General features: G+C 34.2%; 1 protein-coding gene across 1 annotated transcript in view; it reads right to left on the reverse strand.

The window, feature by feature from the left end:
- LOC143224008 (uncharacterized) overlaps nucleotides 1-27113 on the reverse strand; it is a 70455-nt gene that overhangs the window by 16247 nt on the left and 27095 nt on the right. The window contains exons 4-9 of the mRNA XM_076452473.1: nucleotides 25149-25208; nucleotides 24672-24805; nucleotides 16355-16409; nucleotides 14895-14997; nucleotides 11612-11730; nucleotides 7714-7826 (exon numbers count right to left, since the gene is read on the reverse strand). Of these exons, the coding sequence (XP_076308588.1) occupies nucleotides 7714-7826; nucleotides 11612-11730; nucleotides 14895-14997; nucleotides 16355-16409; nucleotides 24672-24805; nucleotides 25149-25208 (584 nt within the window). The remainder of the gene's footprint in view (nucleotides 1-7713; nucleotides 7827-11611; nucleotides 11731-14894; nucleotides 14998-16354; nucleotides 16410-24671; nucleotides 24806-25148; nucleotides 25209-27113) is intronic.

Consider the following 27113-nt stretch of genomic DNA (forward strand, 5'->3'; position numbering starts at 1 on the left):
TAGCACTTCTCCAGTCTTCATGGATTGGTATTCAGCAGCAGTCATCACCATCACGATAATAGCCCCTAGTGGTACAGCAGTATGTCTGTGGATTTACCATATTAGAAATCAGGTTTTAATACCTGTTGTGGGCAGAGCACAGACAGCCCATTGTGGAGCTTTGTGCATAACTGCAAACATCAAAAAATCATGATAATAATTTGTGAATACACAAAATAATGAGAGACTACTGAAATTGAGTGGGTAAAAGAATTACAGTGGAACCCCTCTAAAGTGGCCATCTTTAGGACTGAGACAAACTGGTCTGATTAGAGGGGTTCCACTGTACATAATTAGGGATTATGTAAACGAAAAAGGGAATGTGATTGAATGACAGCTTTCAAGGGGTGACTGAATCTGAGGGGTGGTCACTTAAAGGGGTTCCACTGAATTAATAAAAATGAAACCCAACACAAATGTGGATTAAAAAAAACAACAATATTTTCAAGTAAAATGCAGTGTCAAAAACATACTAAAGAAAAATTCAGCTCTAAGTGTTAGCACACTTATGCCATAATCAGAAAAGAAGATTGTATTCAACTGCATAGAGGGAATATCGCACTCCTATTGGTGGTTGTTGCATGCTAATGTAAATGCTTAAATGCAGCTGAACCATGTGACATACATAAGGAACTAAGCAGAAGTTAAAAGCTATTGGTGAGCAAAAATCTGCATATTGAAGGACAGTTAAATCAAGTAACTAACTTTATTGGAACTATCTGTACTTCAAATTCCTAATGTTCCAGGTATACAAGTTGTACTCTTATTTTTTTTCTCCTCAATAAAATAGTACTTTATCCACATTTCCAGATATCACACATAAGTACTAATGAAACAACCAATTTTTGAATTTTACAATTTTAGAATGAATTATTTCACTTTAAATATAAAAAAATTTTGGAAAATCATGTCTAAATTAGCAGATATCTTTTTTATTTGTTTAAAGGTGAACATTTCAACATTCTAAAAAGCTTCCTGTAAATTGGACATTAACTTCATGATTATTTCACAATAATTTATGTTGAGAATATGTTTCACTTTAGACCTGCAGAGAAAATGTAAAAAACCAAATACTTACATACAGACAAGCTTGATTTAGATTACACTGGATAATTTTTTTAGTGATACTTCAATAAAGACTGTAATTTTAAGTAAACAAGTGCTGATTATCCTAGTATTATAGATCACATTGAATAGTGTGATATATAAATATAATAAACTGCTTGCAACTGGTGTTTACAGATATTACTGTTCTTGATTATTCTAACTATCCTTAATCAATGACATGAATAAAAAACAACTATTCAAAATTAAGTGTTGATCATTCCAACTATCATAGTCTCACATGAGAAACCTGATCAATTAATAAGAATGACAATCAATTGATTATCAATTTTAACAAATCAACCATTTCAAGCAACAAAGGACCTAGTAAGAAAGGAAATATAATTATTAGTTGAAAAATGCTGATTAGCTATTATACTTGTATTATGTGTGTTATACTTGAAAAAAGAAAAAATTCTGAAATACAATAAAATTTTTGAGGTAGGGTTTACAGTTCATTTTAAGATCATTTAGAAAAAAGATATTTTAGTCTTCATTTTCAAAAAGAGTGAAGTTTAGGAGTAACTTATAGTACAATTACTAGGGTGAGTTTATTACTATTTCTTCTACTATTAAGAACTATTAAAACTTTTAAGGGCAGAGGTTGAGAGAAATTTTTTGTAGAAATATTTTTATGGTGGCATCAGTTTATTTCTACTTTTGATATTATTAGAAGTACAGACAGTGAAATACCACCAAGGTACATTCCAACTTTAAAAATTAAAACATGTTTAGAAGACCTAGCCAGGAGACTTGTGATACTTTCCACAGAAAACAAAAACAAGAAAACAACCAAAAACAACCAACAGAAAGAAGACAACTTTGACAATTTTATTGATATCCAGCAGCTAAACTTCTCAGAAAAAATTAAAAATTTATATTTTCCAGAAACACCTAAAAACAACATTTTAAACAATTTTTTCAAAGAATTTTCTCACAAAACCATCAACATAATTTCACAAAACAGAAAGCTAAAAAAACAATCTTACAAAAAGAGACATTAATTCCATTAAAAACCTAAAACAAGACAAAACAAAAATTCTAAAAGCAGATAAAGGAAATGCTATAGTCATAATGAACACAAATGAATAATCCAAAAAATGAAGAACATCCTATCAAACACAAACAAATGTAAACCAATACACAAAAATCCAACAAAGACACAGGAAATGCAACTAAACAAAATACTATTAAAAATGAAAAAAGCCAACACAATTTCAAAAACACTTTATTCCTACCTATGCAAGAGAAACTCACGCACACCACAAATATATGGTGTCCCCAAACCTCCTAAACCAGATTGTCCATTACAACCAATAATGTCCACACATGAATTGTTTAATTACAATATTGGTACATACATAGCATGGGCATTCTCCAAATATGTAACAACAGCCAGCTCATTCATCAAAGACTCCTTTAATTTCAAATCTAACCTTAATCAACTTAATCATAAAGCCTTAATGGCCAGTTTTGATGTTATATTCCTCTTACAGAAGTCCCAACTGCTGAAGCCTGCAAGATAGCCTTGGAACTCTACATCCGAGACCCTAACCCATCAATAGACATTCCCAGCAACCAATTAGCAACTCTCATAAAATTCACCACAATGAAGACAAACTTCATGTTCAACAACCACAACTATACACAAACAAATGGCCTAAGCATGGGCAACCCAGTATCACCAGCTCTAGCCAATTTTTTTATGACCCAAGATGAAACACAAGCAATTAACACAGCATTACATCCACCACTATACTGGTACAGATATGTAGATGACACGATTGCGGGATTCACATCTACAGAACATACACTTAATTGTTTTCAATCACATTAACACTATGCATCCCAACATTAACTTCACATGTGAACAGGAAGAAAGCAATCAAATATCATTTCTTAACCTCAAAATTACAAGAACCGATACACAATTTAAAACAGAAATCCACCGAAAAATCACCCATACCAGACTATACATTCCTTGGGACTCAGCACATGAAGCAAAACAAAAATTCAACATACTAAGAAACCATATAAACAAAGCCATAAAACTATGCTCACCAGATAAAATTAAAGATGAATTAGACAAAATAAAACACTACTTCATCAACATCAATAAGTTTCCTCTACAAACCCTAGAAAACATTATACACACACACCTAGACAAAAAGCAAAATCAACTAACAAAAGTAAATATATCCCATGAAAAGAAATCACAAAAACATATACTGCTGCATACCATATATTCCCAACATCAGCAGAAAAATAACCAACATTTGGCAAAAACTAGTAACAAAATATGATATTCCAGTTAATACCAAATTTATTCAAAAACCAGGCACAAAACTAAGGTCTATGCTGTGTAAAAATTACATTAACAAACACCACACCAACATTATTTATAAAATACAATGTGATAACTGCCACAACTTCTATATTGGAGAAACAAGTAGAAAAATGAAAACCAGATTCAAAGAACACAAACGTCTCCTTAACACGTTTTTGGACACTGCAAATCAAATAAATAGAACATAACCACAGAAAACACCCAAATACTAAATAAAGGAACAAACATAAACAAAGGCAAAATTAAAGAAGCCTTACTTATACAACAACTCAAGCCCAAAATGAACCAATACAAAGGAACACCTTTATACCTATATTAATAAATATATTCAAACATCTAAGCATACCCTCAACATTCCTACACTCAGTTACACAACCCCTTCAAATATGTGGTCAGCTATCAGTAAGTTACTTCTTTCTTTCTTTGTGAACCTGACGATGACCGAAGAAGGTCAAAATGTTGTTCGCTCCTCTACATAAAAAATTTTCTCAACCCAAACCAGCTGTTTTTACATATATATTTCTAGACAGTGAAATGGTTTGTGTATAAGCACTCAACTCCATACCCTTAACTGAATTTCCATAATTACTAACTAGCTCTTCATCTGTTTTGGATTTTCTTTGATATATGGGATATCTCCCAACATTTTGGGGTGCTATCAGTACAGACAATTTTCATTATGACTTCAATGATGTGAATGTAATTGACAATGGACTTCATAAAATAATTTTAAGATTTATGTTCATTAATGTTTCACAGTGTTGATTTTAACTGCCTATGAACAATTAATGTAAGTACTATGACAATAGTTTTTAAGCTATTTTTTTCATTATAAACAAACACACATACCCATCACTGGGTAAGCATCTAGTTGTCTTACAGAAACACTTGATCTCTACAGTAAGCTTTATATAGTTATTCAAAACTGGTGTGGGTTTGAGGCAAAGTGTATCTGACAAAGCAACACCCACCATAAGGTGTGATCTGTAAAGTTGATATGAAGATTTGTAAAGCTGAAAAAAACCATAAAATAAAGGAAGTAATTAGACCTAACCTAGTCAAATGCAAATGTATGTATTAGAATCACTGCAGGAAGACAATATCTGCCAGAGAAAAACACATCCAGGTCTTGCAGATAATGAGCAATGAATGTATTGTGAGTAGCCCACATCCCAGTGTGAATGATCTGCTCCAAAGGAGGGCAAAGGGAAGCAACCGTAATGATGTGGTAAATTTAATGTGGTGAGATACTGTGAAGAAGGCAATCTTCCATGGACAAGTCCGAATATGTCAGCTTTATGAGTTGACAAATCCAACCAATGAGAAGAATATGGGAACAGGTGAAAGATTACAGAAAAAAGAAAGGTTCCAGGGAATAAAAAGTTGAGAATGTGAATCCTGAAAGGAGTTAGTATGAGCCACATAAAAACTTGAAGGAGCAAACTAAACAAAAAAGCCTATATGGAGTTGAATGGGACTACAGGTGAGAAAATTGAAAGTAAGTGAATGGGTAAGAAAGCCAAACTGCATTCTTGAGCAGCAGAGGTCATAGGTGAGGAAGGACTGGTTAAGATAGAGTATATAATAAGAGGAATGGTAAAAGGTGCAAGAAACATTAATGGCACAAATATCCAATGATAACCATAAGCAAGGAGGAGAAAAAACAGAACTTAATAAAAGATTGTACAAGGAACAGATAGCAAGAGGTTCAAAATGATAAAAGACATAAAGGACCACATTAAGATCCCAATCAAGCACAAGAAAGGAATATGGAGGATGAACAATGTTAAATGAATGGAAAAGGAAGGAAATGAAAGGGAGGAACTTTATGGAACTGAAAGAAATGGAAGGTGTTCAAAAGGATGGCCTGATAACTAAACACAGTCTAAATGCTGAAGAATTGGGAAAGCTGAGAAGCTGAAACAATGAAGCTATGGCAAACAGACCAAAGTCAGAAGATAGACCAATGCCTTTGGTAAATGGTCAAAGATGAAGGCCTAGTGGTCCAGGAAAGACATGACCTGAGGGGCCAGACCCTGAGTTGAGGCAATGGACCTGACAAAAACCAAGTGTGATAATGGTGTTTGGTGAAGTTGGGAAGAACAATGTCCAATCAGGGTTGACAGAAAAGAAACTGAGATAGAGGTAAAGGCAAGGGATGTTGAACAAATAGCAGCCTAAACAGAGGGAACCATGGCCAAGCAGGCCAATATAAATCAACAAACAGGATTAGATAAGAAGTGGTCTGGTTATGGGATAGAACACTGGATAGGAGTAAGATCAGAGAGTAAGCACAAATATGATGTCCTCTTCAATCCTGGCTGAATGCACATACTCCTACAGCTGATGGGTGTGAAATAGGAAGCCAAAGGAAGGTTTTACATTCCAGTGACTGGCAAAAACATCGACAAGAGATGTTCCCAGCTGAAAGCACACTCACTAAAAAGCCTGTAAATGAAGGGGCAAATCCATGTGGAGAATCTGGTCAGCACAAGATAAATAATTGGAAATCAAATCCATACTGCTAGGCATATGGCAACTTAATACCACCATGTGGTGATTGTGGGCCCAGAAAAGAAGATCTTGAGTCCAGAAACACAGAAACATAAATTTGATTCCACATTACTTGGTAATATAACTGGTGACAGTGGAATTGTGTGGGATTACCATAACCATCTGTACCCCTCAGGATTAGAAGGAAACAAGTCAAAACCCAATGAACTGTTACGAGTTCAAGAATGTTGATATAAAATCCAGACTTCCTTATTAACCATAGACCAGAAATCTCTTGATATCTGATGGAAGTCCTCACAACATATCAAAGATGCACCTGTGAACAACTGTAATACTGGATGAGGTGGAGAAATGGAAAACTACACCATAGTCTAGTCTCTGTCATACCATCAACAAAGAATAGCCCCGATGATGAAAGAAAAGGTAACAGAATGCTCCAAGAAATATAGAGAGAAGATCCACTGATCAAGACATGTTCACTGAAGTTAATGCATATAAACTTGACTCATGGAAATGAGAGCTTTCAAGGAAGCCTACATCCCTAGAAGAGATAAAATCTCTAAAGCTATAAGAGAATGAGAGGTAAGGGCTTTTGTGCCTGCTTGCTCTATATCCCTGAAATGAAGGTTAAACAAAAATGAAATGTAAATTGAAGAAAACCAAATAAACCAAAAATTGTGAAAGAGTAAGAAGAGACTTCTCCAACTTGATCAGAATACTCACCTGTGCTGCTTGCTGGAGAAGTAAATGTGTGTGATGTTCTGACTGAAAATGGGAAAAGATGAGTAGAAGTCAGTCATCTACATAATGGTAAGTTTAAAAATCCAATAAGTGAAGATGACAAGTAAATATGCAAACAACTCAACAAAACACATAAGGATCCAACAAGAGATCAAACAACAGTGCCCTGAACTGGAATACATTATCATTCCAGTGATATATTAGTGAAGCTGAAAAGAAAACAAAGGAAGTAATGAGGCTTAACCAACCCAAATACAAATGTATGTGTAGAATCACTGCATGAGGAAGACAATATTTTTGTAAGATGTTATCAAGATTACAGTAAAAAATATTGTTAAATGCAAAGATACTAAAATGATGAATTCTAATCTGTAAAGGTACGAATGTAAGAAAAGTACATTTAATTGCCTATAATAATGGCTTAATTTATTTTTTACATTTCATTCTAATTATACACAGCCTATTCTGATCAGAAATTACAATTATTATTAATTTAGCAAATAAATATCTGTGACTTGCTAACATTAATGCTACAATAACAGAGTAAAATCATAAGATTTCTAACACTATAATATCTCTGGATTGGAAGCATTACTGATAACATAAGAATATTGAAGAATCTGAGTAGTGCTGATGTTAATACTATAATAAAAGCAGTTTAATCATCTGTGAACTACCACCGTTAATTCCACAAGAAAAATAATGTAACATATATGGGCCATTAACATTAGTGCTATAATAATAATACCATGATATCTGTGAACTTCAGACATTAATGCAGTAATAAGAACAGTATAACAGCTGTAGAGAGCAATTTACTTTATTACAGTTGCAGTAAATTTCTTCAGCTTTCCACAACAAACATTTAATCACTGTTTAAGAGACCAAGCAAATGAAGTCCTTAAAGACACTATTATAGCCACATAACTTCAACATGAAAGCTGTATATGTTTTAAACTACAAATTACCTTAGTTTCCTCTGTTCCTCCATCACAGTTCTTTTCTGGTTCTTCTTTGGCTACAACAAACTTCAAAGTGACGCCTGAAGATCTTCCTTCTGAGAAATCACCTTTTCCTGTTGCTAAAAATATAAATAATGTGTATTTGTCTACAACAAGACTGAATGTATGACTTGCTCCACAAAATCATAATCTCCTTTGTGCTACACCAGTCAAAATACTGACCACAGGTTCTGAATATGTTATACAGATAGTAATTTCATGTATGAAGATCAAAATAAAAACAAGAAACACAACAAATGACAGTGGAACTTAAAGCTTTAATTGGGACAGAAAGCAGGATAAAATAATTTCCATACAGCACACAGCAGAAATAAAATATTAGATCTTTAGAATTAAAACAAATTTCAACTTCTATTTGCCTCTGGAATAATGTAAGCCCATTCATGCTGAGCCATTGTTTGTCAATAATCAAAGGACTTTTGGTTTGAAAATTCTTTGTACAGTACATTATGTGTACTACATCACCCAAAATTTTCCATTGTCCCAGTTTTTAGATGGCTTGCTTTGAAAGCACTACAGGAAACTACATAGTTTTGACTTCAATTCAGATTTTTTGTTTGCAGCTTTGAAGGCATATATATTGTTACCAATTGTGGGAAGGTGGGTGGAAGAGTATTTTACTGGTAAAGTACCTGGTTAAAACTTACTTTAATCCTAAACCTGTTAAATTCAAATAAAGTAGATGTACCTCTAAATACCGTAAGCAAAAATACAAACATACTGAGATGAAGGAATGAAACTGAAAAGTCATACTGACATATAAATATATATCAAATGTTGAGCATCAGGACTGCAAAAGTAACATACCTAAACTACAACAACCTCGAGGGTTGTAATCAAACCAACTGAGCAAAATACAGAGGAAAAAAAAAGACACTGGATAAGCGACCTTGGTAAGAATTGGGTGAAAAAAGACTATCTTCTATAGAGACAGAAGTGAAAATTGTAGAAATATAATCACTTGAAGGAAAAGCTTTTTTTTTCACTTATGCAGTCTTCATTTAAGAATATAAAGAGGGGAAACCCAGGATATATTTAGATTGTTATACACATTTTCAAATGTGGTTCTAAAATATTAGTTAAAGAGATAGCCATGGTCAGAGAGAAAACATATTTCTGTACCTCTTAGTGAAAGATTCTCAGTGGAGAAAAACAGTAATTACATAGATTCTGGGCATACTCCTAGGGCTAAAATACCCATCATCTGTAAAAGAAAAGGACACAAAAGTAATGCAATCAGCTTAGTCAAAAAGCACTCATGGAGATTCAAAAAGAGTTGTTTTAACATCTTGGAAACAGTTCAATGGGAACACAAATTAATGAAAACAGTGAAAGTGAAAATAAAGCAAAATGGTTTTCCCTGTTGTTACTTTGGCTACAAGATGATGCTTTGCAAGGACATTCAACCTGAGATGGGAAGAGATTTCCATCATTTAAGAACATCCTCTGTTCACTTTTAGAAGATGTCACCCACTTATGGAACACCAGCACACAGGATGAAATAATGTCTACAAAAATTGTTTAAGTAAATAACTGTAAATCTAGAAAAGTCCAAAATAAACAAATCTGCCTCTATATGATGTGTCATGTTACAAGAAGTATAAGTGAACTTAACTCTTAGGAATTTGACCTCTAATAAAGAATCACCATAAGAGTCATATTAAATCCCAAAAATTGAGAGGCAATGACAAGTATATAATGTAAGAAATAGTTTAAAATGTATTTTGATTTGTCCATATATACTATCCAGCACAATGTTCACCAAAGTGTACTCTGTACTAGATGTCATTTAGAATATCCAATTAGGTAAAGTAGAAACTGAAATTTACTATTATAATGATGGGTATATCAAGATAAACAAAATGAATCAGCTGAGATGGCCAATTTTTATAATGTTATCAGAGCAAGATCAAAAGTGTGTGATTCATAAACAACCAGTTTAAAGACTTCCTAAGTTGTTTGGTGCATGTAAGAAAATAACAAGCACTTAAAGGGCCATAAAATGAAATCCTTTGAATGAAAATCTGGGTCAGTCAGGATAAGTGGCAGAATAGGTGAGAAACAATGGTCACCTTCTCTACAGCTCATGTTTTAGGTATGAAGGTTCTATCACGATACAAGTATAAAATCTGATGAGAATATATGGCAGATGATTCAATATGGCTATATTTTCCTGAACATGTTCTACTTGTTACAAGTACAAAATATATAATGAGAAAACAATGATAAAGAAATCTGGCAAAACACTCAGAAGCAGAAGTTAAGTGCTGTAAATCTAAGTACCACTTTGGACAACATCAAGGAACTCAGAAACATTATATACGAATAGCTAGGAACAGATCTATGAATAAAGGAGCATGAATGCAATGAAACTGACAAACAGCAACATGAAATATTCAAGATTGTTAAAGTAGATATTTTAATTATGGTAATGGGATCAGTTTGCTGTGAATAAAAGAAATTAACAGAAAAACCCATAACAGCATTGGCCAAAGGAGAATGATGAAGAGAATCTGGTACTTCATGAAACTTATCTCAAATAAATTTGTTTCAAGAAATTTGTGTGACCGAAGAATCACATTTTTACGATACTTAACAAGATGATTAGGATAAAACAGGAAATAGAATGTGGAAATCACTTAAGTTAAACAACTTTGTGCAGATAATTAACACATAAAAACAACAGCTATCAAAAGAAATGTGCAAGAAATGAGTTAACTGGAATAATTTTCACTCACCTAATTGGTTAAGTATGTAGTGAAAACCTACTGTTTGCATTCTGGTTTGACTTACCTTGGGCAGTCAGGATGCCATTAATATCAAGTCCCTTAAAGACGACAAAAATGATTGTCAAACTAAAAGGAAAAAAAGGAAAAGAGTCTGGAGATAGAGAACAGCTACAGCTAAAAGTCATGTTGAACAATCCAGTCTTGAAATCTGAATCTTCATGGATTGAAATGAGGAAAATTGCAAAAAGACCAAGAAAAAAAATCCATATGAATGTTTCCTCAAGAGGAAATTTGAGGAATAAGTTGTAGTCCAATGAACTAAATTTTAAAAAAAATCATTAAAGTACCCACAGCATGATTATAAACAGAAATAATGTGCAAATAATTAATGTTAATTTGTGAAAGAATTAACAATATTTCTCCTATCAGGAAAATGAGGAAAAGAAATATTTTAAACAAAACAATCTAATGTGAGCCAAGTAACCTCAGCTATTACAGGAATAGGACCAATATTTAAATTGACACATAACATAATAACATGCTGATATGTCATCAGAAAGAGAGCCAATTGATAAGTTCTGCTCTTCAGAAACAGACAGTGAAGATATCTGAATAAAAGACTGGCTAGTTCACAAACAGATAAGAGCATTGTTCCATGAATCTGATATTGATTTGAGCAGAAAATTACATCATGAGAACTGCAGGTAGTTCAGTATGTATGAAACAAATACACTGATCAATCACGGTCAACAAAGCAATCTATGAAATTACCTAGTACCCCCATAGTCAGATACAACACAATACCCCAGTTAAAGGGAATATATATATATATATATATATAAAATTAGCAAAAGTGATAACATGAGATTAATTGTAAACTCTACAGGGTGGCCTGTAAGTCCCTACCCATCCTACCCAAAAATAAGAAAGATAATGCTATATAAATTTACTAGTATACATCTGTAGCACATGAAATCTAATAACAGTTCTAGATAAGATGTTTCCAATCTAATATGGAAAATTCACACTGTTAAAGCAGAACACAAAATGTACACTATTTGAGTATAACACAAAACAGTAAAATCATAAATACATATATACATATCTATGCTTACTACTAGTTGTTATCACATTTTCTTCTTCTTTCTCCAATTTAATGTCCAACAAAGCATCCTGCTTCTCATCAGAAAAAGGTTCAACCTTCATCTTTAATATTTCCATAGTTACATCAGAGCTTCACCTTCATATTCAAATCAAAACTTATAGTTAGATCACAGATAAGATAACGAATTACAACTTGCATTATTCACAGAGGTTCCAATGTTTCCAACAAATACTAATTATAAAATTCACATTATCCTGTAATGACTTAGGAGTATGTTACAACACTGAGAATTATATCTCATATATAAACACAATATCACACAACTACTGAAGTCCCAAACACTGTATCTTCACACCACTTTTTCTAAACATTATTGATAATTTTGAGTCTTTAATTAATTCACAATTGATATGCTATCATGCAATCATAAACTCACAAACAATTTAGTTGATTGCAAAATGTTTAAAAAAGCATTGTTTAAAAGAAATACTACACACACTTCTGTAATTTTCAATCTTTGGCATAAACCAAGAAAACTTGTCATATTTTAATAAAAACTATTATATCTAAATGGCAAAAACCATAGTTTTTTCTAAGATAACATTAATCGACAGGAAAGGTAAGTAGATATTAGGAATATTAACCATGTCATACGGTTACATAATTAACATAACATCATACATGTACAAGAAATGTTTTGTTTGGCATGATGTAAATAACTTTTAATCTCAAATGAACGTGTTTTTTCACATGTGGAGAAAACATTAATGATTATCATTACTAACTTCATAAGTTTATGATTGTGTTTGTTGCAACTGAACTTCACTAATTTCTTCATATTTCATTAATACTAAAAACAGTACATAAAATATTACAACTGAAAATGCAAAGGTGAAACTATATGACGTACAAAAATAGATATCCAATGGCGTTACAACCACTAACAACATTCTCCTATGGAGAAACCATTTTGCGGTTCCAGTTTATCGAAAATTCATTTCACCTCCAGTAGGTGATAAACAGTCTTGTATACAACGTAAACAGCTATGTATAATAAAAAATAAACACGTTACAAAGCTATATTCTAAGAAACTTTCCAACGTAAAATATTGTAAGGTTAATTTACTAATATCATTTAATATAAATTTCATAGATTAATATATATCTAATTGTTTTTATTAAATTTACTTGATCAATCTTCTATCTACCATTCAAACACTGAATACTTCACTTTTGCAGAAACCATTCATTTTGTGCTTCGTCTCATATACAACTAATTAAGTTATACACTTACACCTAAATATTGGTAAAAATTTCACAAACTTTGTTTGTATCAAACGACCTCAAGCAAATAAGTAAATTAGAATATTTAAAATATAGATTACAATGCTATCCCTTTACTGGAATGAAAAGTTCTTTAAATTGTCCTAAAACAGTTTGTTTTGTTTGTTTTTGAATTTCGCACAAAACTACTCGAGTGCTATCTGTGCTAGCCGTCCCTAATTTAGCAGTTTAAGACTAGAGGGAAGGCAGCTAGTCATCACCACCCACCGCCAACTCTTGGGCTACTCTTTTACCAACGAAGAGTGGGATTGATTGTCACATTATAACGCCCCCACGGCTGAAAGGGCGAGCATGTTTGGCGCGACGGGTATGCGAACCCGCGACCCTCAGATTACGAGTCGCCCGCCTTAACACGCTTGGCCATGCCGGGCCTGTCCTAAAACAAAAATAAAATGTTGTACTAAACTATCTGGATGCTGCATAAGAATTAAACATTTTAAATACATGCTTTAAAATAATCTTAAGACTAATCAGTATGCATCACATCTGCTTCGCAGCTCTTAACTATCTACCATCCCACCGTATGACTAAAACTTTAATTTGTCATCTGAGGCTGAAGAGAATTAATTGTTTCCGAGTGCTCCTGGTTGTCAAACAAGCCTCGAAGGACCTACTAACAAGTCGAAATAAATAGATTTTTTTTTAGGGGGGTTAGTAGATTCGAGAGTTGATAAAGACTTCAGACTGATCAGACGTTATTTTCTCTACCATATTACAAAGGATATCTACAGAACAACCATGCATTTTATTTTTCTTTGCCAACCATAGATAACAGCCACTTCCTATTCATAAGCAGACACTGACAAACAAACTTCCGTGGAACAACTATCACTCAAACCCACGAGAATAGGAATACGATCAATAAGCAAGACATTAACTAAAGAAGGACAGCTTGTCATGCTCCTGAGTAGTTCTTGCCAAGTCTTGAGCCTGTCAAGTCCAGCTTCAACCATAGAAGAGCCATTGTCTTCCTCACCTTACTCAACACTAAATGCTTCACCACCCAAAGCCACAAAGTCTACTCTTCATCCGCAGTCGCCATTAATCCAAGTACCAACTCATAAAACATCGGCAACCATAAGCAGCCAAGAATGTCTCCGAACAAGTTATCTAGTCAACAATCTCGTTCTCCTCCAGTAATAGTTGTTCAAGGAATTCCAGCAACCTACAGACTGCCAGAAATCGCAGCAGAACTTAAATGATTATTTCCGAAAATCATATTCACAAAAGTAAGCCTATTACGTAGGCCTGCTGATTTAATATTCATCAAAGTTGTTCTGGTTTAATAATGGATTCTCCACAATTCAATTACACAGATTTCGAAAATAACATTCTTTTTTTTCTCTATTAAATCAGGAGAAAACTCTTACTTAGATTAAATTATTATTTCGTTTGCTCCCTCCCCCGCTAGTACAGCGGTAAGTCTACGGATTTACAATGTTAAAATCAGAAGTTCGATTTCCCTAAGTGGGCTCTGTAGATAGCCCTATGTGGCTTTGCTATAAGAAAAACACAACCATTATTTGTTTATCACAATGAACACTTTTTATTATATGTTTTGGATCTAGAATGGTTTATAAGACTCTCAGATTACGATTAAAACGAAATCTATAGCCACTATGGTTCTCAACATGTTAAGCATAATAAAGTGTAACCCAGTTTCAATAAAAATGATTCACTTATATGAAAATACATATAAAATTTTGTGATAAATTTGTACGTGATGGAAAAAAATGATATTATTTTAGTATTCAGTATACAGGAAGTTTTGTAGAACATGTAAATATATCAAGAAAATAATTCCATCACAAGCCTGTGTTACTTAAGAGAGGCGTCGTAGTCAAAAACCAATGCCCTTCGAAAGTGTGCAAAACTACTCAAACCATGGAACAGCACTGTTTTCCAAATAACGAAGCTATGCATTAATGTCACTGGCGTTGACAGTCAACCTGTGTCCTTTAATATCATCGTCATAAGTGTTTAACTTGAGAAAGTTCTCCAAGAACTCACAAGTCAAAGCATCTGAGGTCAAATGCGTGAAATTAACCAGAACTGAAAAAGGATAAGTCAAATTTATCAAAAGTAAAATCAGTCTTTGGTATATTCAGTATCCTGTTGAAACAGATAGATCCACACAAACCCCTTTTCTGCGGTGCTGTTATTGCTAGGATTCGACTTGGCTTGTTATGAATTTTGCATAAAGCTATATGAGGGCTAGCTATACTAGTGGTTCATAATTTAACAGTGAAACCTAGAGAGAAGGCAGCTAGTAATCACCACCCACTGCCAAATCTTGGGCTACTCTTTTACCAAAGAATAGTGAGACTGATTATAACATTATAACACCCCACAGCTGAAAGGGCGAGCATGTTTGGTAAGAAAGGGATTCGAACCTGCGACCCTCAGATTGCGAGCTGAATACTATAAACATCTGACTATGCCATGCCCCAAGAGTTCGTACACACAGGAAAAGAAATGGTCAATAAATTACTTACATTTGATGATAATATTAAGATCTGTAGTATTACTGCCTGTGAAGAGGATGCAACTGGTTTACAAAAGGATTTAAATAATTTATTAAGCTGGAAAAATAAATGGAATATGGCTTCTAATTATTATAAATGCGTGATAATGCGTATTGGTTACCATAATTTGAATTATAAGTATAATTTGGATGAGAACAACCTTAACTTTGTCATAAAAGAAAGGGATCTTGGGGTAATGGTTGATGAGTCTCTTAAGCCGTCCAAACAGTATGCTGTTGCTACTGGTAGGGAAGATAGGATTTTAGATTTTATCTAGAGAAATAATGAATACAAGTATAAGGAGGTCATAATTTTATAGTTCAGGTCACTGGTTAGGCCACATTGGGCTCCATACCTTAGGAAAGACATTTAATTGTTGTATATGGTTTAGAGGAGGACTACTAAAGTTGTACCTACAAAAGAGGAGTTGTCATGTGAGAAGAGATAAAGATACTTAAAATTTTCTCTTGAAAAAAGATTTATAGGGGATCCGTTTGAAGTGTTTAAGATTGTAAGAAAAATTGATAATGTTGATGCATCAACATTTTTCACATTTAACAGCGAGAATTATAGAACTAGGGTACACAAATATAGATTTGGGCAAGGTAGAAGGCATCTTCAACTAAGATAATTTTATCTATCAAATAACGGTGTTGGCCTATGAAATGGGTCGACTTCGAATGTTGAGGAGGCGGTAAATTTGAGTGAGTTTAAAAGAAAGCTTTATTGGTATATAAATGACAAAAGCTGGCTTAATCAGTTTTATTTATCTATTTAATAGTTTTAGCTTGGCTTATAGAATGGGACAGCTACGATGGACCAATGGATCCCTTGTTCCTAAATATTATGTTAATTGGTACAATATATACCAAAAATTAAAATACCTTTACTTTCCTTATTAGCAATCATTGAACTGTTTTTCTTGAGTGAAATCCGAAGCTATGGAGACAGAAGAATCGAAAGATTAAGATATTAATTTAGTGTAGTAACTTAGATCTTGTCATATTCTAGGCTTACTGCTTGATCATATGATAAAAATTGCATGTCGGTCACAAACCGCCAGGTAGGAGCCTGGCTGACAGCTCATGAAATGTGGAATAAAAAGGTTTTGATTGGCTAAAACCAGTAATACGATTAGCGTAGCTAGGTCTAGTTCTATATTTAGCCATTTTAAAAGTATACATTGCACATATGGAATTGGATATTTTGTAATCTATACAAACTTTCCTGCATAGCAAGTGCATTAAAAGTCCAAAATACACTTTATTTAACTTGTTCCAGTGAATTCAGTCTACCCAGCTGTGTGGTGGGTAGCAGTTCTAGTTGGTTGGTAAACTGCGATGCCTGCCATCCCGTCCTAGGAGAGTGGGTTACCATCCTCATCTGTTTCTACCATTAAAAACTTAGTTCGAAAGCACGGCCTTATTTACCATTTCGGGACCACAGCAAGGATTAAACTAACTCAAAAAAATAGTAATAAGCTGGCAAACAACGATTTATAAATATAATGAAGTGATTTTAATTTGTAAAACATACTATATGTTTCGATTGAACATTTATGTGCTTTCTTCAGGTGTGAAAACATATTTAATACACATTACATATATTGTAACATATTTATTGGTGTACATTATTTTAGTGCCTACATTTGTTTCAAAATTGTTTTCTTGTTTGCCTGTGATTTATATCGTTGGCTGGGTATTGCATAAGGCTTGCCTGTTCTCAAAATTTGTAGAAAATTCTTGGTGTAAAATTAACAATGTACCTCGTGTGTATGTCATACTGGTAATTGGAAGTACTATAGTACAGCGTTATAATGTTACGGTCAATCCCAATATTCGTTTGTGAAAAAGTAGCCCAAGAGTTAGGGGTAGGTGGTGATGACTAGCCGCCTTCCTTCTAGTCTTACACTGCTTAATTAGAAACAGCTAGCTCCGATAGCCCTCGTGTAGATTTGCGCGAATTTCAAAACAAACCAAATAAATCAATGTGTTTGTTTGTTTAGAATTAAGCAAAAAGCTACGCAATGAGCTATCTGTGCTTTGCTCACCACAGGTATCGAAACACGAATTTTAGCGGTGTGAATCCGCAGACATACCGCTATGCCACTGGGATCAAACCAATCTGTGTCCATCAGAGGTATGAAAATCTAGTTTATAACGTTATAAATCCCTAGACGTATCATTGTGCCAAGAGGCGTTTATACTTAACAAACGTTTAAAAATATGTTTTATATTTAAATGTTCTACAATATAACGTGGATATGGAATATTATAAATGAAAGTTTTCCTACAAATGTACAAAGTTGGAATCGCATAGGTGTAAAAAGAGTAATATTTTTAAATACTTCTCGCCAATGAAAATTAAGTACTTTAAAGGTTTTACAGTTTATTGTTGTAATATTATTATTTCGTTGAGCGGATTCTTTTAAATTATTTGGTGAAAAATAAGGTTAAGTCTAGTGAACGTAATGTTAACAAATTAATTCATAAGCTTATAGGTTACAAGTTACTGTTTGTTTATTTTTTGAATTTCGCGCAAAGCTACACGAGGGCTATCTGCGCTAGCCCTCCCTAATTTAGCAGTATAAGACTAGAGGGAAGGCAGCTGGTTATCACTACTCACCGCCACTCTTGGGCTACTCTTTTACCAACGAATAGTGGGATTGACTACCACAATACAACGCCCCCACGACTGAAATGGCGAGAATGCTTGGTGCGACCAGGATTCGAACCAACGGCCCTCATATTACGAGTCTAACGCCTTAACCCACCAGGCTACAAGTTACTATCACTTGTACAAAATTTAGTTTGTTGGTTTGGTTTGAATTTCGCGCAGTGCTACACGAGGGATATCCGCGCTAGCCGTCCCTAGTCTCAGTCTCAGTTTTGATAGCAAAGCCACATCGGGCTATCTGCTAAGCCCACCGAGGGGAATCGAACCCCTGATTTTAGCGTTGTAAATCCGGATACATACCGCTGTACTAGCGGGGGGCCTAGCCGTCCCTAATTTAGCAGCGTAAGACTAGAGGGAAGGCAGCTAGTCATCACCACCCACCGCCAATTCCTGGGTTATTCTTTTACCAACAAATATTGGGATTGCCCATCACTTTATAACGCCTCCACGGCTGAAAGGGCAAGCATATTTGGTATAACGGGAACTTGAACCAGCGACCTACGGATTACGAGTCGAGTGCCTTAACCACCTGGTCATGCCGGGCCAACTATGTAAGCTAACATTCACTGATAGGGTTTTCATTTCTATTCAACTTTAACAGAGATTAACTAAGTAATAACTCAATGAATAGACAGATTAGTGTAGTGTTTTATTCTTTGTTCTAGGATTGTTTAGGAGAATTTCCAATCCAGGAAGGAGTCAGTGTCATAAGTTATGTTTTTGATTTTGTAATTGTTTATTAGTTAGAGGGAGATGTGGGTCGTTGACGATGTTAACTAACCTGCCTATAATGATCGAAAAAGCTATATCGCAAGTAAAAGTTTCCTGTGAAGACTAAGAGAAATATCATAAATAGTGTGTAAATCAGTCAGTGCGATTTTGTTGCAGTCATGGAATTGTACCAACAAGTTAGTTATTTTAGGTACTTATATAATTATTATAGATGTGGATATCGATTGTAGCATAAGGCTACAACAATTTAAGACGGAGCATAGGTATTAAAATTAGTAGAAACATTAAGGCAGAAATAAACTATTTTCTTCCCATTAGACCTCTATCAATGGATTTTTAACAAGGATTCTTAAAAGTCAGTGTTGGCATGTACAGGTTGGCGAAAAAGTAGAGAGAAGACAGCCTTTGCAGTAGAAAACAGATTTTGGAAATTCGTTGTGTTACTGTTTGAATTATGTAATGTGCTTACTTTATTTCAGCAGTTAATGAAATGTGCCCTCTCTCTGAACTACCCTGGAATGTCATACTCATCCATATGGATAATGCTTACAAATAATTAAAGAGGTTCTAGAATAGTTGAGGAAAGAAAACCTAAAGCTGAAGTCCACGAAGTAGGAATTATTCCAACAACATGAGAATTTAATGTAACACTCGTCATTAAGTCATTAGAAAAGTAGTATTTCAAGATCCATCAAAGATTGACTTTGTCTAGAATTGGCTAATACTAAAGAACTGCCATGAGATAAGAGGATTCTTTGTACTGTGCTCTTACTTTCATAATGTTGTAAAACATTTTTCTGGCATGGTGTATTCTCTGCACAAATTACTTGAGAAGCCAAATACGTTTCGTTGGACTGGGAATTATGGAAAGAGATTTAATAAACTGAAAAAGAAATTGACTGCGCTGGTGCTTGAATATCCAAATCTAGTAGATCCCTCATTTCAGGTACAGATACAAGTGATTTTGCAGTATGAGAAGTTTTGTCATAAGAACAACGTAAAAGAATATGTAAAAGCAATGAAAACTACAACATAGGTATTATTTTGATATAACCCTAATCACGTCCATCGTTTCGGCTTATTTTTGGTTATAACAAATTAATATATGGGAAAGTATACACTCTAGATCAAATGATTGGTAAATTTTTGCAACCCAGAAGTCCAAACGACTCAAACAACTTTAACAACATATATTATCACGGATGGAGCCAAAGAAATGCTAATGCATTGTCCTAAGATGCCATGTGTTGATGAGGAACGTAAACACTAAAAAAGAGAGAAACACAGGATAAAAAATACAACCAACATAAAAACAGCAAGATGTGGTATCCAAAATGATAATAAAGAACTGATTAATGTAACATCCAATTTGAAGCTACTCAGACAAAAGATATCAGTTTGAAACCAATTACTAAGTGGCTCAAACATAATGCACAAGAACTCCCATGATCACAGAACCCGAAAACAAAATTATACTTGACACAATGGAATTCTTTAACACTGAGAGAGGCTTAATATGTTGGAAATGGGAAGATATCAGAGGGTATAAACAATGACTAAAGTTGCTACTTCTTCAGTCTGTACATTCTGAAGCACATTGTCATCTCGACAACTTTACAATGACTGAACAATTGAATATTAAAAGGATATTGGAGAAAGTGTGGTAATGCTTCCACTAACTTGGCTGCTGGGAATCTGTGATTAATTTGTGTAAAATGTGTGAACTCTGTTTGGAGAAGAAAGGTCCATAAAAGTAACAGTATGGGCAGTAACAGTAGAATTGTGTTGAAGCACAATGGAGGTAGTTGCTGTTGACTTGTTTGGTCCTATTCCACAAAGTAAGGGTTGGATTAGATATCTCATGGTTCTGTTGATTACTTTTATAAATGAACAAAAGCATATGGTGTTCCTAACAAAGAAACCAGAATTATTACATAGAAACTGGTCTCAAGGTCTGGCGTGACTGTGTATTAGCTTCACTTGGTTTGCGTATGGAATTTTGAACCAGATTTGGTTTCAGAAGTGTTGAATCCTCAGGGTTAGAAAAACCAGGACAATAGCCCTTCATCCATCTTCTGATGGCATGATAGAGATATGGTACTGCATACTGTTAAATCACTTAGCTACATATGTGGATGCAAATCAGAAATTATAGGAACAAGATATTCCACTGCTACTAACAAGTTAATATAAGGATATACATGAATCTATCTGCAACACATCATCATCACTGATGATTGTAAGTAAGCTAAAAGTGCCAATGAACCTTTTATACTCTCATCCGGGAATAGCCATTTAAAAGAGCCTCACGCAATGTCATAACCTAAACTTACTTTACCAAAGAAAGACTTAAATTAACTGATAATAAAAGGAAAAGCCGTTATAATGATAATGTTGATAAAACTGGAATCCAATGAGATAACATTGTAATGACTGTACAGTCATCATCACAGGAAAAGACAAACTCCACCATTAAGCAGATGCTGGAAAAGATAATATGCTGTAATCAAAATAATTAATGACGTTTTTCAGAATACAGAAGGATGGGTAGTTCAAGTCAAAATTCATCCATTGTGATGGGCTTTAGAAGTATGATGGTGAGAGAATGGCTAACTGGATAACTCCGGAGAAAACTTGTCAGCAAAATCTCAACTTAGTAAAAAGCCTAGAATTTTTCCCGAGACTATTTTCAGGAGATTATCAAGATTGTGATAGTCAACACCTTCACTTGACCACCTAGAATATGTGATCCAATCTTTATATCATAGTCTCGGAACAGAAAAACACCAAGACTTGACGAATAGGCAGTTTAATGTAGTGTTATATTATTGAAGTAGGGTTGTTCAAGGATTTCATAATCCAGGAATGGAACAGAGTTGTAAATTACATGTTTACCTTTATGATGTATTTGTTAATTAGAACTGTAAATCATTGGTTATATAATGGTGACGTCAGATTACGACCTTGGAAAGTTCAAATATTTTGCATCAATTTTTGTTTAACAAAATTGAAGTTAGATTATAAATACAACAGTTGTGAAAACAAGAATTATTAAAGAGAGTGTATTAATCGGTCACTTTATTTTCATTTCAACCATGTAGTTGTTAGAGTAAGTTTATTGTTTTTCGTTGGTGTTACTATTTTTAGAAAGGATTCAACGTCATTTGTAAGATCGGCCTACAAGGATATTTGCGAAAACGTAAAAGATAAATAAACTGATTTCTTTGTATCAAGTGGACTGGACTTATAAGAGTCATTTTTAACAGATAGTTTGAAACGATCTTGCCAATAAGAAAACAGCATTACAACATTATTCGTGTAAAAAAAGATAACAAATATTTCGTGAACCTTTGTCAGGAGCTATGTATGTATACAAATTTGTATAAATGTGGATTAACGAACTTATGAGATATCGGTGGTTCCTGATGAAACTGTAACAGCGAAATAAGTTATGATCATTAATATTATTATTTACATTAATAAAACCATTGCATGTAAAGATTTTATAAGATATAAAAAATAAAGGTGGCGCTGAAATACGTATGTTTTCGTTTTTGATGGAAATTTCTAGAATGTGGAAGATCAAATTTTAAGATCAAAACTTAATCGATTTACAATATATAAAATGCATAGTGTATATTACACTGAGTTTCTTAGAGTGTTTTGTGTGTAATTAACTGTACATAGTGATTGTATTCTAACAAGGTATGAAATAGAAAGATGGTACTGGAAAGTTTTAAATTTTTTTGCATATGATTGGATTGGTTCTTCTCAAGCAGAAAGTTATTTAACAGAATATCTCTCCTCTGACCTTCACAAGAATCGAAATCCTATTTTTAGGGTCGTAATTCTCCAGACCAACCGCTTTGCAAAGATGGGATTTTACATATAAAGTTTTATATTCACAGGTTTTACTACAAACTGCGCAGATAGAAATAGAATATTTTTAATTTATTTTGATTTTCACATTTCTTTCACGGGAAAGCAAAGCTTCAAATTTATTGAAAAGTTTTAGAACATTTTATATATTTGCAGTTGAAGTCTGAAGATTTTTCAAAATTTCTTGCATACGATGTTGTTTTAGTATTACACCTGCACATCACACTGTTTACGTTCTGTTCATGACAAGAAACTGAATCCCTGATTCTAGCTTAGCAAATTTGTAATATTATCCCTGACCTATTGGAGAATTCTAACCTACAAAGTTTTATACTTAATTGTTTTATAAAATATAAGCTGTTGAAATGTCATTAGATTTTTTTTCTATTTATGAAAAATTTCTTATATATCAATTGCACGTTATATTTAATAAGTTTAATAAAACAAAAATGTATAGATTTAATCTGTGGGTCGCGTGTTCGAATCCAGTTACCGAACACGGTCACTTTCAGTTGTGGGAACATTATAATGTGATGGTCAATCCCATTATTCGTAAGTAAAAGAGTAGCCCAAGAGTTGGTGGTAGGTGATGTTGACAAACTGCTTTTCCTCTCGTCTATCACTGCTAAATTATAAACAACTAGTACCGATAACCCTCTAGTAGGCACAAAATATAAACAGCTAGTACCGATAACCCTCTAGTAGGCGCAAAATTCAAGCCAAGATTTATTTTTAAAATTATTATTTATGAAGGTCATATTTAAAAGTTTCATAAGATATACAATTTGTAATGCCACAGCAGATTTTCAGTAAATATCTGGATACGGAGATCAAGGAACTCTCCCTGGAAGACATGAAGACTACATCTCAGTTTTCGAATCAGACAAAAAATTATCGATTTATATTTGACCACACCACCATCAAAATGTCCATGGTTGTTGATACTGCTTATATAAAAATGTTACAGATTTTTTTAAATATGAATATGAAATTTTATATTTAAAGGGTTCAAGAATCTTAGTGCAGAGATGACGCTGACTTTTATATTTTATCTTTTAATTTCTTCATTTCTTGACTACATTTTAAAAATGTAACGTGGGAGTATTTTAATTTGTTGGCAATTTATTGCTTATGAATAACAATTTAAGGTTTACACGAAATAAAAATGTAGTTATAACACTAATGTTATCAACCAATTTTCCCGAATAACAAGTTTTATATTTAAAAGTTTTACAAAACAAAATATACGGATAGTAATGGTACATTTGTCATTTAAATTTTCCTTCATATGATGATAAACATTTATATTTAAATTATTTTAAAATATAACATGTTGAGAAGGCACTGAAACACGAAGATTTTTTAATATATACATTTATTAAATTTTCGCAATATACAAGTCCAGTAGAACGTATTTTTGTTTTTCCTCTCTGGTAATTTCCTGTACATAAAGACGAAGTTCCGTATTTAAAAGTTTCACAAGATAAAGTACAGAAAGGCAATTCAACGTATCTTTTCTCAATTTTCTGCATTTACACTGAAAACTTTCAAAATATAAGAGGATTCAAGATATGAATTGTATTTGATATAAAATATTAAACAAGAGTAATAAACTTGTATGACAAATTTCATTACGCCTAATTAAATTTTGGCGGTACACGCACAAATACACAAGTAACTTATCCTTATACACACATCACTATTTTACTGCATGTTTTTTTACCCGAATAATTTATTTATACAGGAGGTAATTTTCAGAATCATGGCTTTGAACATTTTTCCCAGCTTTGACTCCGTGCTAGTCAGACGTGTTTCTATATTTCTCTTGCTACAATGACGCTGTCATTTCCAGGTCCTGCTGTGCCGTTCCCGCCAACTGTCCCGCCGGTAATCGTCGACGGTCTACCGCCTCACCTTTCGTCTCTTCAAGTTGCCACATTCATTGCGCAGGCTAAGCCTGGCGCTTCCATTGATCCGTCTAGAACGCGTATTCTCTGCCGTGGAGGTATCCTTCTCCAGCCGTCTACGCCTGAAGATTTGTCCTACCTCTGTTCGCCATGGAACACCCCTATGAATATTAGTTGTGCGCCCACGAAAAGCCTTACTAGCTTATTCACAGTCTTCCTTAAAGGAATACATCAGTCCATCCAACCGAGCGAAATTAAAAGCGCCGTGGAAAACCAAACCCAGTCAGTGTTATACGCCGTGCCCGAATTTATTCAAAATCCTTCCGCCAAGCTACTAAGTTCATGAAGATTGTAACACCCAGCAAACGTATTGCCGACACTATCCTACGAAACGGATGCTACTACCATATATTCCACTACAGCGGCGAACGTCCCCGACGCCATCCAACTCAACCCAAAATTCCCAAGCAACCTACACCTGTACCACAGCCGAACGGAATATCCACTATGCCCACAGCCACCCCGCCACCAATAAACCAATCATCTGAAAAGTATACCCAAACGGGTTTCGTTAATAACATATCCCAGGGCACACAAACCATCGATGAAGCACCAAAAACTAGAGAGTCTTCTACCATGACTGACAATATCCCAACAGCAGAAGCAGTCTCTCAAACTAAGACCGACATGATTAATCAAAATACCCAGTATCCTGACGTTAGGCGCTTCACGAGAGCAAGCAGGAAGGCTGCTTTTCTTGATTCGAAGTTAAGTCCGTTCCCTAATCGTTCTCACTGGCTTGACGAACCACTCGTCCCATCCAACTCGGGAAAGTCGTCGTTCATCAAAAGTATTCCCTGGCTTGACCGACTATCCAACACATCGACTGACAATTCGACCGATTAGTCTTGGACAACCCGTGCTGCTCTTTGGAAGAGTCGCCATTTTAGTTCAAAATACATCCAAGCTACCACCTATGCGTTTTGTGTTCTGTTATTATCATTTGCTTTGTAATCATATGTATGTCAATTGTTCTTAATCTATATAATCTCTTCCCTACAGCTCTTCTTCCGGGCACGATCAGGGCCTATGTTCGGCGCCCTGGCCGTGAAAGTGGGTTATCTCGGGGTACTCCCGTTTCCCCCCACAGCAAAAGGTCCGTTTCATAGAATCTATAGATCCCAGCCCTGAAAAGAGGTACGTTATTTTGATATCTAAATTTTAAATTAGTATCCAAATATTTGAATATCCAAAATTTTTAAGTGTTTAATAGCTAATACATATAAGTCATGAGACCTAATCATGTCGGCGCACTGTGTTTGCATCTCTCGGCTCTCTCCAAGTCAACATTCTTAAACATCATTCCTCGGACGCTTGTGGGTGTTCTGCTGAACCTTCCTCATCTTTCTTCGTCGTTTCTCGGGCCGGCAGGATCTCTTCTCAGCTTTTCCCGATTCTCCTCAATTAAATTCAACACACTATCAACTTCTAGGTCATTCGTGACCGTCGCGTTGTATGAATAACTAACATGCCACTCCTGTCCATATCACTCGCTCCGTAATCAGGTAACTAATTTATTCTTGCCTTGTGTGGGGTGAAGAGAAACAATAGTTTCTGACCGCCCCTGGTTATTTTTCGTTCGACCAGAACGAAATAATAATTTAACCAAAATTCCTACCTAGATCTGTCCCAATCATGGCTTCAAGCAACACAAATCCGCAAGTGTCGATACTATCGCGAGATCTAAGCAAGAGATGTTGGTAATAAATCAACGCATGACGTTGTTGACATGAAGATTGGAAAGTTATCACATTTTTACTCATTTTAAAGAGGTAAGTAGCATATAATAATTAAAAATACACGAATTCTTGAATCTTGAAGCTACCTGTATACTTTTGGTACTGGAATTTAACTAATGGATCTGGAGAAGACATTTAAATGTCACGACAAATATTTGATACTTCAAAGGTCTAAGTTACACCTAAGTTATTAGCTTAGATTTCGTAAAATAATAATAAATAAATAAAGGCAAATTCTTTAATGATAGATCTAGATTAATTGGAGAAATAAATGTTTATTAGTAAATGGCATACGTGATATTAAAATATGCGCAATTGTTGCCATTTTTTTGCGAATTTAGTTTACGCAATACGTCAGAGATCTTTGCGTGTTAAATATCACAAAAATCAGAATAACAATCCTATCAGGCATGAAGAGATGTAAAAACAAACATCAAGGGTAGATGTTTAAAACATATCTTATCTGTTTTCTGAACATATATTGGCACAGACATTGGATACAAAAGTTATCAAATTTCTATTGTGATACCAGTAGCTGTTTCTGCTGCAAAAAATCAAGGCAAAACAAGTAAACAACACATTTACCAGAATTTTAAAAAGGTTTTTTGGTTACAAGTATCTGAACTATCAACACTGAATGTTTTGTACCA

This window comes from Tachypleus tridentatus, chromosome 8 (genome assembly GCF_004210375.1).
Source record: "Tachypleus tridentatus isolate NWPU-2018 chromosome 8, ASM421037v1, whole genome shotgun sequence".
Lineage (NCBI taxonomy): Eukaryota > Metazoa > Arthropoda > Merostomata > Xiphosura > Limulidae > Tachypleus > Tachypleus tridentatus.